This window comes from Octodon degus, unplaced genomic scaffold, assembly GCF_000260255.1.
Source record: "Octodon degus isolate 3935 unplaced genomic scaffold, OctDeg1.0 scaffold00004, whole genome shotgun sequence".
NCBI lineage: Eukaryota > Metazoa > Chordata > Mammalia > Rodentia > Octodontidae > Octodon > Octodon degus.
Window position 1 is genome coordinate 30303158 of NW_004524580.1, and position 14631 is coordinate 30317788.

At 42.7% G+C, this 14631-nt stretch overlaps 1 protein-coding gene across 1 annotated transcript in view; it reads left to right on the plus strand.

Moving 5' to 3' along the window:
* Parpbp (PARP1 binding protein) overlaps positions 1-14631 on the plus strand; it is a 58403-nt gene that overhangs the window by 16215 nt on the left and 27557 nt on the right. The window contains exons 3-5 of the mRNA XM_023717487.1: positions 4047-4280; positions 5244-5348; positions 13139-13309. Of these exons, the coding sequence (XP_023573255.1) occupies positions 4047-4280; positions 5244-5348; positions 13139-13309 (510 nt within the window). The remainder of the gene's footprint in view (positions 1-4046; positions 4281-5243; positions 5349-13138; positions 13310-14631) is intronic.

The following is a 14631-nucleotide window of genomic DNA, read 5'->3' on the forward strand; positions in this document are numbered from 1 at the left end:
CCAAAGTGGTGCGCTCTCCTGCCTCTTCCTCTTCACACCCTCCTCGGCCCTGGGAGCCCCTGCTGTCCAGACGGTCACCACTGCAGCAGTCTCTTTCCTCTTCGCCCACTGCGACCCATAGCCGGGTCTGGCCAGTTTTCCTACCTGAAGGGTTTTTTTGTCCCTCTTTAGTAATCGGAAGGAATGACTCTAAGGATACTGTGTAAAGAGAGTATTGCCGCCGGGTTCCGCCCTGGCGATCATTCCCTGAAAAGGAGAGAGAAAGGGAGGTGTCACAAATCCGTAGCTTCCACGATTGGAGGCTGTTATTCTGGAGTCAGAACATCCTCAAGTCACCTTGTGTCCGTAGAGTATGAATTGCTTTTAAAGAAATGACCTATTTTATTAAGTAGAGAAAAATATGCCCTGACAAAATTGGGTTTCCACCATAAACGTCTGATACAGTCAGCATGTGCGCCTAAGCCAGTTTGTATTCAGGGCTGGTTCACGTTGCCGGCAGTTGTGGCCTTTTCCTGCTCACAGGGTTTCCCGTGCAGTTCACCTCATGCACTGTGGGTGCTCAGCCGCGGGTGGGTGGGGGAGGGAAGGACACCGAGGGGGCAAGGAGGGGCGGAGGAGGGGAGGCCCTGGCTGAGCGTGCGGACCACACGTGTGCGCATGGCCGCAGCTGCGCTGCGCTTTTACTCCGTTCTCTGGGCGGAGCTCGAGGGGATGGCGAAGCCCTGCGCGCTCATGCCTCTACCTGGAAGCACTCAGAAATGGGGGAGGGGAGGACAAGGGTGGAGTGGGCCGTGTGTGCCGGTTGCCTGTTCTTCATCCTTTGGGGAGCTCTGGGCTTTTTGTTTGTTTTTGTCATTTTAAGACAGGGTCTTGCTCTGCAGCGCAGGCTACCCTTGAGCTCACTTTGTAGCCCAGGCTGGTCTCGCACTCACAGTGATCCTCCTGCCTCAGCCTCCTTGGTGCTGGGACTGCACGTCTGCCGCTCCATGCGCCGGCCAGAGCTCTGAGCCTGCGTCCCTATTCTTGCGTTTGTGTGGGCTATAATAAAGCTCGGGAGTGCCTAGTAGACCCTTTCCTGTCGTAGTGAGTTTGTCGGTGTTTGTTTTCATAACTGGGTTTGAAGTTTTTCTCGAACATTTTGAGGGGAAATCCTTGCCCTTTGGCCCCCGTACATATTGGTATGCATAGCAGAACACATGTTCAGCTGGGAGAATTGGCGCATGTGTGCATCTCCATCCTTCCTACTTCCCGTTCAGGGGAGATGTTTTAAACCGCTTCCTTAGCAGCTTTATACCACTAAACAGTAAGCTACTGTGTGCTTTTTAGGACCATTGACTTCATTATGTGACAAAGTGTGTGACTTCATTGGGCGGCGAATCCTATTTTGGCCTTTTTTTTATTTGGGAAGAGCTTCATGGTTTAATTCTGACAGTGATTTACATAGTCTGAAAGACTACAAGTTGGCATAGGTGTCTTCCGTGGCCTGATGCACAGGTTTCGGTGCGATAGTGACGTGGAAGGCACAGCAGTGCCTGTGTGGACCCAGATTCGACAGCTGCTAGATGTTGACAAGTGGAGAAGAGACAGCCTTTTGTAGTGGTATTGTGTTTATCCGCCTGCCCTCCCCCAAAAGTTATTTTTCTTTGAGCAGGGGAAGAGAAGGGAAATGGATGAGGCCGATGACCTCCCAGGCATCAGGTGCTGTGGAAGCTGTACAGTGCCACTCAGCAACCAAGGAGACCAAGGCTCTTGGCATCTTAACTAACCGCAGCCATCTGTGATAGACCCGCTACCTCTCCTCCACTGTGAACAACAAAACATCTAATTTAAAAATCTACACATTATTAAAAAATTTGAATTGTTATGAAGAAACTTTGCTGTTATATACAAAGTACAAGGGCTCTGCAAAGTGAGTGACGCTTGCTTTTCTCTTTTCATTCTTGCGAAATACAATCTCTCTTAGGTCCAACGGAGGATTAAAGAGTTGAACATTTTGAACTTCTTTCCTCTGTCAGCCAGCTGGCGTGTCTTCCTAGCAAAACATTTTCTGATTTGAGCACAGACCTTCAATCAGTCGTTACTGGTTTGAATAATAGAAAGAGCTGTCACAGTGGGCACCTGATCATGAAAACTGATAGCAGGAGTGCATTTTTATTTGGATTTAAAATGTTTTTACAATCCCAGTATAAACACTCTTTAATCTAGGGAAAACCTTTTCTCACAAGATCAAGGGCTTGCATACTTTTACATTAACTACTTATAGTCCACAGAATATGGATAAATTGTATATTTACACGTGGCAGGATCTTTATTTTAAATGGGAAGGCTAAAAACACTCGTAGGAATTCTTGAGATAAAACTGTAGTTCTGAGACTGCGACCAACTGGCTTCGGTTAGTACCACTTGGACGTTTTCTGGAGCGTGACCTTTGTGGGACTGGAAAGGAACATATCCAGCTTCGATGCAGTGCTGGGAAATGACAAATTTGCCTTAATGTTTGAGTTATGGATTCAGGGTTTTATAGTCACTGATTTTTTCTTGGTTGTTCGTTGAAGTAGTTTTCTAGACTATAGTTAATTTTTGGGTTCATGATGTAGCAGGGTCCTATCTTACAGAGACGGGAAGATTTTCATAGTTGTCTTCATAAGATGAGTAAGGAGCCTGTTATTTTGAGACAGTCTGGACACCTTGTCATAAACTGGAATAGTGAGTATCAAACGTGGCAGATTATCATGAAAGACATATCTGAAGGGTCAAAGGTATAGAAAATGACATGTAGTTTGTGTGTGTGGGTTTCGTTATGTTCTTCCCTGGGTGATGATGACATTCCAGTTTCATTCCTGTGAATTATGGCTCTTCTTCACTCCGACTCACCTTCAGGTGCAGTTAATAGGAAGATCTTGGTGTCAGCAGAACTAACATATTGAAGAGGCAGAGCTAGAGGACCGCTGTGGTGTATTTCATAGAACCACGCATGCACACTTAAGCATGTATTTTATTCATACTCCACTGGAAGGGAGTAGTTAGAATTTTTTACTGAGTTAAGGCTGGAAGTTTTGGAAGTCACCATTCTTAGTGTCCAGGGTAGGAATGTGGGAGAAGAATGCAGTAGTAAATAACAAGCAAGCAAACAGCCCCAACCACGTCTACAGAATGTATCCTGCAGAAATTAAGAAACTTAAAGATTTATGGGTAAGGTGTTGACCATAAGCCCTGATTGTTGGCTTTGGCTATGCCAGCAATGAAACATAATTTTAAAAAATTAATCTCTGTGACCATATTTTAAGACCAGTATTTGGCATATTTTGATATGTGGGAATTCTTTTATTTTATTTATTTGTGTGTGTGTGTGTGTGTGTGTGTGTGTGGCCAGCTCAGCCCACCAGGGGGCGGGGCTGGCTGGCATGTGGTGCTGGGGGATTGAACCGCGGTCCCTGTGCTTTGCTAAGCTTGTTCTAAGTAGGTGCTTTAGACCACTGAGCCATCTGACCAGCCCCTGGAATTCTTGATGGTAGTAACCATTTTAAATATTTTAAGGGATGAAAGATGCATTAGCTAAGAGGAAGTACCGTATTAACACTTTCCCAGTTTCCCGTTTAAATATTAAATGGGGGCCTGGCAGATGGCTCAGTAGAATAAGCGCTTGCCTGGCAAGTGCAGGGTCCTGAGTTCAATCCCTGGTACCACGAAATAAATGAATAAATAAAAATAAAATAAAATAAAAAATTTTAAAAATAAATAAATAAATATTAAGTGGTTCCCAGTCAGTAGTATTTCAATGCGTGGACTGCCCACCCATTCCTCCTCTCTGGGTAGAAGAAACAGCACAGATTGGGAGCTAAGACAGTGGCTATAGGAACATGACTGCCTGCCAGTTTCGTCTTGTGTAAATTTTCCTAATTGATCGTGTTTTCCAATATCATTGCTTTCTTAGACTGTACTGTAACACACTTGTCTTTGTATTCGCAGGGCAGTGCTACTCAATGAATATTCTGGCGCCCACTTTTATCCTTTTGTTTTTGTTTACTTTGGCATCATCTCTTTAGCACTACGGAGAATTTGCAGTCTTGCTCAGCGATGTCCTGATGACGTGGAAATACTTCCTGCATGAGAAACTGGACTTACCTGTTGAAAATATGGTAGTGGTTGACCGTTATGAGGACATTAAGAAGACTTATGAAGACTTCTTGAGGAATAGTAATATGCTAGATCTGATTGATGTTTATAAAAAATGTAGGATTTTGACTTCTAATTCTGAAAATAAAGACATTATAGGCCCTGTAAGTATTTTCTAAAGAAATTTTATATTTTAATGAAATGGAAGTTCAGCTAGATTTACTTTGATTTGAAACTATAGTATTACCAGGTTATTAATTTGATGCAGGTTATAGAGGGAGGGTAGAGATTATAGACTTTATTCTGTGTAGTAATGTGAAGGGATAGAAACCAGAACTCTAGTAATTTGATAATGTTTTTGCCTTTAGGATCATGTTGAGAATGGAAAATTTAGTTATCTGGAGCTTGTTATTACTTGAAAGAAATATTTTAGTGAGAATTTTTTTGGCATTGTGTTCGTACATTTGGAGGATGGAAGGATTGTCTCCATCCTTATTTAACTGCAGTTCATTATTTAGTTAATTTTAATTGTCATCTAAATGCTAATTTAACAACATCTAAGTAGTATGTCCCAAAAGAGTAGAACGTAAGAATCTCAAAAGGAATGTAATTGTTTTATCAGTGAAATGAAAGGCGGATTTATGAGAACCTGGCAGGGGATCATGGTAACCTGTAGGTTTTAGCAGCAGACATAGGCAGGAGGAGGAAGGGAAACGGCTTTGCTGTCTTCGAGGACACGGAGAGAATCTGGGGAAGAGAAGGGATTCTGTGAGTCAAAACAAAGGGCCGAGGCTTTTATGGCCTTTTGGCAGGGGTGGAGTTTGAGGGGGATGTTTAGATATACCTGAGGAGCCGATTGGCGGCTCCCCTGAGGCAGCCGGAAGGGCGAGAGGAAATTGCACCCTGGGCTGAGTTGGAGCAGAAGTGGGAGGTGGTCTCAGGGAAGATAAGCTGTTGACCAACATAATAATTCAGCAGTTCACACTAGGGCCAGAACCTATCAGTGACATCTCTTATGAAGCGCTCTGCATATACTTAAGGACGTAGTGTCGGGGAATGTCTACTCTGGGCACTGGAGCAGTGTAGAGTCGACGGAGCTTGGTTGAGTAATACCCTGTGTCCCACAGATTCATCTGCGTGATTTCCTGTCGGGCGGAGAGTGTGAAGGAGATGAGGAAGCCCGTCTTTCTACCCCAGCATCACCCCTGAACTGCAGGCAGGAGGATGCCAAGGTATTGATGAGTTATGAGCAGATTAAAGCAGGCTGTGGTCCCCTTCAGATCATCAGGAATCGAGCGAGTAGTTTAGTAGAATTGTTCAAGCTTTGTTCTTTTAAAATTTTTGCAGGTTTTAAAACTTTTAAAGTAAAACTGCTTATAAAGATGAATACTTGACTGGGAAGAGTGTGACAATAACAGGGTGTTCATGATTTTTTTTTGTATTTTAGTAAGGGCCTACAGGGTCTTACTATGTAGATCGACTTGTAGTGATCTGCCTGTGTTCAGCCTCCCAAGAGCTGGGATTACAGGCTTGTGCCACCATGCCCAGTCTTTCTTTGGTCTTTTTGAGACAGTCTTGCTGTGTAGTCCAAACTGACCTGAACTCTGGTAGCCCAGGCTGGCCCAAACCTCGCAGCAGTCCCCCTGCCTCAGTGTCCTGAGTGCTGGATTACAAGTGTGCAGCGCCACACCTCCCGGCACTCAGGACTCCTGAGCCACAGTGACTGGCATGAGCAAAACAGGCATTGTTCAGAATACTGGAGAAGCGATTGAAAGTCAAGTTCTCAGGTCTCTGCGTCTTTCTACTTAGTAAGCTTGGGTTTACTGTTCTAGATGCTTGAGTCTTGGGTGACAGCATTCATTTAAGCAGTCAGGTCTGTGCCCTTTGCAGAAGTACCACGGATGCACCGAGGGGGGTGTTACCAGGCTTTATGTGCCGGCAACCGCAGGAAAGTGGTGTTGCTTTCAGGTTTAACTGTAATCTACTTCCCACTTACTGTGTGCTGGGCATCTAATTACACACGGTAAACCTCACTAACCGTGGAATTATGCTTATGAACGTTTTGTGATTCAACCACCATTGATAGGATATGAGTGTAAGAGTTTCAGAAAAAGAACAGTACAACTATATTCAATATATTTTTAAAATAGCAGTAGTCTCTCACTATTTCACGGTTCAACTTTCACAGACTCACTATTTCATAGGTTTTAAAAAAATGTTACTCTAAATTATTTATCGTGAATATTTTACTACATCATGGGATATTGCAGTGCTGTACAGTATATATATATATATATATGTATATATATATATTTATTTAAAACTATATAGATTTACGAGTTCAGAAAATGGTTAAGAACTTTTTAAGTGTTTTTAAAAGTGTGGGAAAGGTTTATAAGAGTGTGGGAAGGGTGTATAAAGCCTTAAAATATATATTAAATACTAAAATAAATATAACATCACTACTTGGCTGGTCCTCACTTGTCGCGGGGGTGTCTGGCGCGCAGCCTCCGCTCTAAGTGAGGACCGCTGTATCATACCGCTGTGTAAAAGCTCTAGAATGCACTTATTCTTTATAATGAACACACTGCATACCTTCTTCCTAGTGGATAATTGCTGTACAAGATGCCGACATGATATCCTATTTACAAACTCTTATTAGAACAAATTCCTCTATTCATTAAGAGAATGTAACTATGTATCTATCTTAACCATTTTGAATACACAGACACAAAATGGTCATTCATCTGTATCCCTTTTTTTGTTTAGTTCCATCATTTGAATATTATGGCTCTGTTAACTCAGCAAAATATTCTAAAAAAGTCCAGTAGTCCATAATAGTATTGGGTCTTCTGCTTCACTGACAGTGTCAGAAATTGTTGACCTGAGTCCCCTACAGCTCAACATAACAGCATGGCTTTACTTCTTATACTTTGTTTTTATACTTTTCTGTTGGATGGTTAAGACGAAGGTAAAGCAGGACCTATGCAACAAGAGTTGTAGTTTTTGGGTCTGATAAGGTCAGTGAAGTCCCCTCAGGATTTATCCTGAGATCCTGTACCTCAGATTGCAGAACCTTTGTCAGTGTCAGCCCTGTGGATGAGTCACGGCCATTGCTTGGCCAATGTAGAATGCACTTATTTTTAATAACGCCAGCTACTCTAGAATGTGAACACATTTGGTAAGTTACCATTTTGATTTTTTAGGAAACATTACTGGGATAGAGTCTCCTCTAAATCCATGTTGTTTTGATTGTACTTCTTTTATCACTGCTTTCAAATAAATATTCATGCTCCCACTTCTTGGATTTTTGTTGTTGTTGTCTGGCCCAACCCACCCTGAGGGCGGGCCTGGCGCAGCATGTGGTGTCAGGGATCGAACTATGGTCCCTGTGGTTGCCTAAGCTTTGCCTACACAGGTGCTTTAGACCACTGAGCTATCTCACTGGCCCAATTGTTGGATTTAATAATGTGACTTTTGTCTGTATCTAATTTTTCTCTGTGTTCTTTGAAAGTAAATTGCCAACATGCTTAGGAGGCTGAAAACAGGAGGATCATTATGAGTCCAGTCTGTGTAGTGAAACCTGATAGGCCCTGTACTAAAATATAACAACAAAAAAAATTCACATTTGGTTTTCTTGTCTCTTTAGATACTTTTTGTGTGTAAAATTCTTTTTTTTTTCCTCTCTTTGTCTGATGCATACTCTACATTTTTTTGTTTTGTTTTGCTTTTGTCTTTTTTTTTTTTTTTTTTTTGTGGTCCTGGGGACTGTAGACCTACAACCTTTGCCCAGAGCAACAACTCCATCCCCGTTTTGTTTTTTATTTGGAGACAAGATCTCGCTAAATTATCAGACTACCTGCAGTGGGCTCAAACTTGTGATCCTCCTGGCTCCTCCCAGAGGCTGAGTCATAGGCCTGAGCCAACATGCTGGTCATCTGGTGTTATTGAACTTGCTTCACTGGTTGCTACAAGAAGCTGAAAATTAAAAGTTTGGATTTGGCTTCACAATTTTTAAGAAGTCCTGCATAATGGATGGTGAGCGCCTTGTGGTGTGGCAGGAGGAGGCGCAGACCTAGGCCGTCCTGGGCTCTGAGCTCTCCCCGCTGCACGGGGTGGCTGGCCCTCCTCTCTCTGTGCACCTCTGCAAGGGGCACTCTAGTGGCCTGACTGTCCTCTTCTCCGCTGGCCTTTCCCCTCATGCCTCCGTGTGCATGCCCATGACCCCTGCCTGCACCCAATACTGGGCATCTAGAATGGTGAGTTCCTGATTCCGTCACCTCTCCATGACTTACTTGCTAGTTCTTAGTGAAGGAAAGCTTTATTCTGTCAAGTAGGATCAAGAACAGTTCTCTAAAACTGTCATGGTCACTACCTAATTCTTGTTACTAATTTAGGAGTTGGTACAATAGACATAAGCAAGAGACAAATTACGTTTTTGTCTAGCTTTCTCCTTTGTGTGTGTGTAAATTGCTAAGGATCGTGAGTTTTTGTTCAGTCAGTGTTTTGCAGTTGGTCCCTATCTTGTGATGCTGAAGTAGAGGGAGCACTGTAAGGGACTCGCTGGGTCTCTTTTAGTGCATCTTGTTAGACTTCTCAGTTAATTTGGTTGGTGCGCTTTTGGTATTCCTACTGGTCACGTTCATGGCGGGGAGCTTGTACCTGCACACGATGCCTCTTTTTTCCCCATTTCACTCTCCTGACCTGGCATTTCTTTTCTTCTTTCTGGTATAAGCGAATATCCCAAACCCATCTTGCCTGTGTCCTGCCCAGGCCTCTAGGCCCCTTTTTTACCTTCCTAGTATACCTGTCTGAAACAGTCATCTCCTTTGACGTTTGGGAGAAGTGACAGTTTTCTAAGAACCAAAGCAGACAAAAAGGGATGTTTACGTTGTGATGAGGAGCCTTCTTCAGTTTCTAATAGTTAAACACACTGTTCACTGTATTTCTGCTCTTCAAAAATAAGGACTTCCTGCATAGCACGTATATACCCGATCCTAGCGGGACAAAACCCGAGCTTGTGCGACCTCGTCTCCAGCTTGCTCTTCAGGGCCAGCAGAGGCTCCTGCCCTGATCTGGGTGAACGTCGGGGAAGCATCGCGGCGTCCTCACGGGTGGGGCGGCCCCGAACTCAGGGCTGCCAGTGGGCTCTGTCCCAGTAATTGTGGTCGGATAACATGGCACTTATGGTTTCCCCGCTCTTGTGTGTGCAAGTGGGTTTTAAAGAGGCTGTCTGGGGACACAGTGCACATAACTAAGGTCACATCTAGAAGCGAGGGCCTAGGCTGGAAAAATCCACCAAACTGATATAACCAGGATACCAGAAGAAGGGCGCTGTCATGTGTAATAAACTGATTCTGTCTGTACCACAAAGTGGTCTTGGTGTTTGTTTAGAGACTGGACAATTATATTAAGCTTTCTGTAGTTCCAAGTTTCTTTTCCTACCCCTAATTCTTACTGAGATATAAATATTTAATCTCAGCTTGAAGAAAGTCAGTTTTTTTGCTTTTTGTGGTCGGCTCAGCCCACCCTGGGGACGGGGCTGGCATAGCATGTGGTGCTGGGGATTGAACTGTGGTCGCTGCGCTTTGCCTAAGCTTGCCTAAGCAGGCGCTTTAGACTGCTGAGCTATCTCACAGCTCTAAGAAAGTCAGTTTTCTAAACTGAAAAAGCTTATAATTTGTATAACTATTTTTTACTTAATATATAATGATCCCTAGAAATTGAACTCTCTTCCTATTCTTGCTCTTCAGTTGAAATGGTAAGAGCAGGAGATTTCCATACAAGGAATTTAAAATTTTAATGAAATCAAGTTTATCCATTTTTTCTTTCCTGGATTTTGCTTTACGTATAGGAACTTTTTGCCTAATTCTAGGACTTGAAAATCTTTCATATCGTCTCCTATATTTTGTTGTGTTTTATAGCCTCACATGGTACAACTGTGATCCACTTGGAGTTCCTTTTTATTAGTGGTGTGTGAAGTTTTGGCTGAGGTTTGTTTTGCATATGTACAGCCAGTTTGTCCTATATTAATTATTTTTGTCCAACATTAATTATTAAAACATTTTTCTGTTTCTTTTACACTGCTGTCTAAAAATTACATCACCTCATCTGTATCCGTCTGTTTCGGATCTCTGTTCTGTAGCGTTGCACCGGTGTGTAGTTTCATAAATGTCCCTCTCTCTTGATTATTTTAGTTGAGCACTCGCTCTCGAGGCCATTTGCCAGCGTATCATCGTGTGTCCAGCGTCTCTTGTTGTGTCGGCTTTCTCCTTCCTCCCGCAGGTAACACGGTGTTGCTCTGACTGCTCTCACAGTGTGCTGACATCTTTCTTGTTAGGGTTGGATGCCAGTGTGCGCAGGAATGATTCTCCCTGCATTTTTCCTATAGGAGTAGCTTCTAGGTTACCGTTTGCAGTTTTGGATATGTTGAGGTATAATTTCATCTCCACTTTTTTTCTAGTCCTCTCATACCTCTTCAGGGATTCCAATTATCTGAATATTGGACTTGCTTAAATTGTCTCTTGGATCGCTTTGGTTTTTTAAAAATCATTTTTGTTCTTGATTTTTCAGATTTGGCGATTTCTTTTGATGTATCCTGTCCAACATGCTTTCTTTCATTCTCTCCAGATTGCTATAGAGTCTGTACAGCAAGGTTTTACTTATTGTACTTTTTAGCCCTAAAATTTACTTCTATATGGCATCTACTTTTCTGATCACATATCTTTTGTTATTTTTATTTTTTGTGAGACAGAATCTCACTATGTTGTTTAGGCTGACCTTGAACTCACAGTGATCCTCCCGCCTCGGTCTCCTACGTTTATTACAGGCGGATGCTCCCACCCCTGGGTTCTGTTACTTTATTGATAGCATACATACTTTAATTCATTGAACATTTTCTTGTGTAACTCCTTGGCGTAATTTGTAATGGTTGTCTTGATGTGATGTTTGCCCACCCAGTGTCTAGGTCTCCTTGGTGACAGTTTCTGTTGAGTGTTTTTTATCCTGGATTGGGTGATATGTTTGTTTTTCTTTGGTGAGTTTTGGATGAAACATTACAGATAACAGTTTATAATGACTCTGAATTCTGCTGTTTCTCCTGAGAAATACCTTCTTCTGTTCTAGCAGACAATTTGCTTGCCCAGATGCCAGTGTCTTGTCTCGTCTCGTCTGCCTGTTGCTGTGGAGCTGCTGGTATCCATTCTCGCGGCTCCCTTTGTTGCTTTTTTAACCTGGCTTTTGTAGGTCACCCTTTTGCTTACTAAACTTGGTGGTCTGCAAGGATGGCACTTATTCTCTCAGCAGCTTCCTTTTTCCCTAAGAATCTGCCGTTTCTCCCTCGTGTGGGCTCTGACCCTGGCATGTCAGGCCTGCTCGACTTCAGGTTTTGCTACTTCAGCTCTGCAGTTGTGTGACGCACTGGGCCAAGCAAACCCTCAGGCTCACGTCTCTGGCTCTTTGTAGCTCAGTCTTCGCAGAACAGATTTCTTTCTGATTCGTGCCCATGTTTGATGGACCCCCAGGGTGTCTTCCCTGCTGTGTAGGTTGGCTGCCAGCCATTTGAGCTGTTTATGTTCTGAATTGTGCCCGAGATTTCCCCGTGTGTTTCTCCCTACTTTTCCAGCCCTGAACCCTGATCTCTGGCCCCTCCCCTGTGTTCTGTCACCATAGCACGGGCTTGGGCAGACTCTCGGGTCAGTAAACCACAAACTTAATTCAGACCCTTCTTGTTGAAGTTATTTTAAAATTGAAATTTCCTCCAGCTTTGTCTGCCTTTTGAACACTTTCCAGTGTCATTAAATTGTATTTTGAAATGTTTATTTACTATTTCAAAATTGTTATCTCCAGAATCCACATGATTACTTACTTCCCAATTACTGGAAGTTGCAGGGCCTCAAATAATCATAAAATTACAATTTTTAATTCTCATTGTTGGCTACTTTCAAATCCCCATCTTGTGTCTGCTTTTTGGGTATTTTCCGGTGTTTTTATTGGTTACGTTTTTAAAAATTTCCCAATAATTTGTAGTAGTTATCTGTGGGGTTCACATAATAGCTTTCCTTTAATACTGGAAGTTGCTATAAATAGTTAATTTTAAGAAAAAGATCATTAAATGTCTTGGTGTATCACCTGACGCTGAAGAATACGCGCAGTCTGTGTGGGAGGCCCAGGTCCTCCAAGCCTGCTGCGCGACTGTGGTGCGTAGTTCGGCTTAAGCCGCCCTGTCACCCTCGGTGCACGATGGTGCTTCCTCAGCGTTGGGCTGATTCCCTTCATTTTGATCTTTGGGCAATTATTTGACATTATCAAAGTCAGAATGTAGTAGTTCTCACAAGTTTAAATGTTTAACTTTAGCCCTTATACCTGGCATTGTAAGGGATGTGGATTTTGGGATAGAGCCGGTTGGCTCATGCTGTTAGCTATTGGGAACTTTATCAAAAATGCAGATTTGAATGGTATTGTTTGTATCATTTGCTAAGAATAGCTTTCTAACAGTTAGGCTAGCTGTTACTTACTCATGGTGTCTTATTGGCGCTGAGTTGATGAGAAAGAATGTGCTGATTGTCTGATCTAAGTTTCAATCTATGTGACAATTTTTTTTTTTACAATTTTCTTAAAGAACTGTAAAGTATTGTTCTTTTTGTTTTGTGTTTTGTGTATTTGGTACAGGGCTTCACTGTGCAGCATGGACACATAGGGGTCTTCCTATTTTCAGCCTCCCCAGTGGATTATGGGCATGCACTATGATGCCTGCTCCTGGTGGCTAGCTTGGCACGCATGGGGCGGGGCTGGTGCCACATGTGGTGCTGGGATTGAACCCCAGTCCCTGTGCCTGCGTGAACAGGCGCTTAGTTGGCTGAGCTATCTTGCTGGCCCAAGAGCTGTAAAGCATTGTGATGGAATGATTATGTATTTTTTTACAGCTTATAAAATTGATTATGGATTTAGTACTGCTTATAAAATTGATTATGGATTTAAAACAACTTCAAGAAGGAAAATAACTAGATACTTTGTTGTGCAGGAGAAGCTACTAGCAAGGACAGTTTTCTTTTCATATTTAAACCTGCTGGTGAACTCCAAGAATGACCTGGCACTGGCTCATATTCTCAATATTCCCGACAGAGGGCTGGGGAGAGATGCCTTCACTGACTTGAAGCACGCTGCTCGAGAGAAGCAGATGTCTATCTTTTTGGTATGGATGTATTGTTTATTTATTTTCTGGCTGTGTTATATTTTTGAGATTAAGAGTCCTTAAGCAGCAGGCCTACATATCTTAAAAAAGACTTCCTGTAACTATGGTGAAACACTAAGTGATTAATCTATGTTCCGTGTATAAAAAACCACATTATTATTATCATTAGTATTGCTATTTTTACTGTATTCTTGAAGCTCACAAGGGAAGATATCCCTAAAGCAGTATTCCCACATGTGTCCTATAGGGTGCCACCTCGGTAAATTCTCCTTGCCCCAGACCCAGTGTTTCCAGAGGCAGAAGTCTGGCTGTGGTTTGTATCTTGTTGCTCGTCCATAGCGTGTGTTTGCTCTCTGGAGTGCCAAGACAGCCTGCTGTAGAGAAGTCTGCTTGCTCAGGAACCAGGCAGGATGTCTGTGCCAAAGGATGCCAACAGGAAAGGAAAGTCAGATTATCCTTGTTTGTGGATGTTATCCTGTGCTTAGAGGACCCTAAAGATTATATCAAAAGACTTTTAGAGCTGATAAATGAAGTCAGCAGAGTAGAAAGATGTAAAAGTCAACGCTTTTAATCTACACTCAAAATGAACAGAGATAGAAATCAGGAAAGCAGTTCCATTCACAATCACTTGAAATAAAATAAAATCTTAGGGATTGGTCTAACCGAGGAGAAGGACCTCTGCACTGAAAATTTCAAAATAGTGAAGAAGGAATGGAAGACCCTAGAAGTTGGAAAACCACCCATATTCATGATTGGTAGACTTAGTATTGTTAACCTGGCCATTTTGCCAAAAGCAATCTACATATTCAATGCATTTTTCATCAAAATACCGATAACATTCTTTGCCTAATTAAACACTAAAATTCCTATAGAAGCACCCCAAAGCAAAAAGAGCAAAGCTGAGGGCTTCACATTTCTGATTTCTAAAGGTACTACAAAGCCATGGTGACAAAAACCACATGGTAAGGCACAAAAAGAGATACATAGACTAATAGAATAGAAAGAGGACACAGAAACACAGTTATAGCTATGTGATTCTCGAAAAAATGACCAAAGGGAGGTGTTAGAGAGGAGACATGCTCTTCAAAACATGCTGGGAAAACTGGATGTCCACCTGAGGGAGACTGAGCTAGATCCTTATTGCTCACCTGCTACGAAATGCAGTTCAAATGGCCTGGGTATAGGACCGGAAACTTTGGAACAGCTGAAAGGAAGGGTAGGAAGCACTTGCAGCCTAGGTTCGGGCAAGGACTTCCAGGGAATTGCTTATTCCACTGAGCCATCTCCCCAGCCCCTGGGCAAGGACTTCCTAGCTAGGAAGC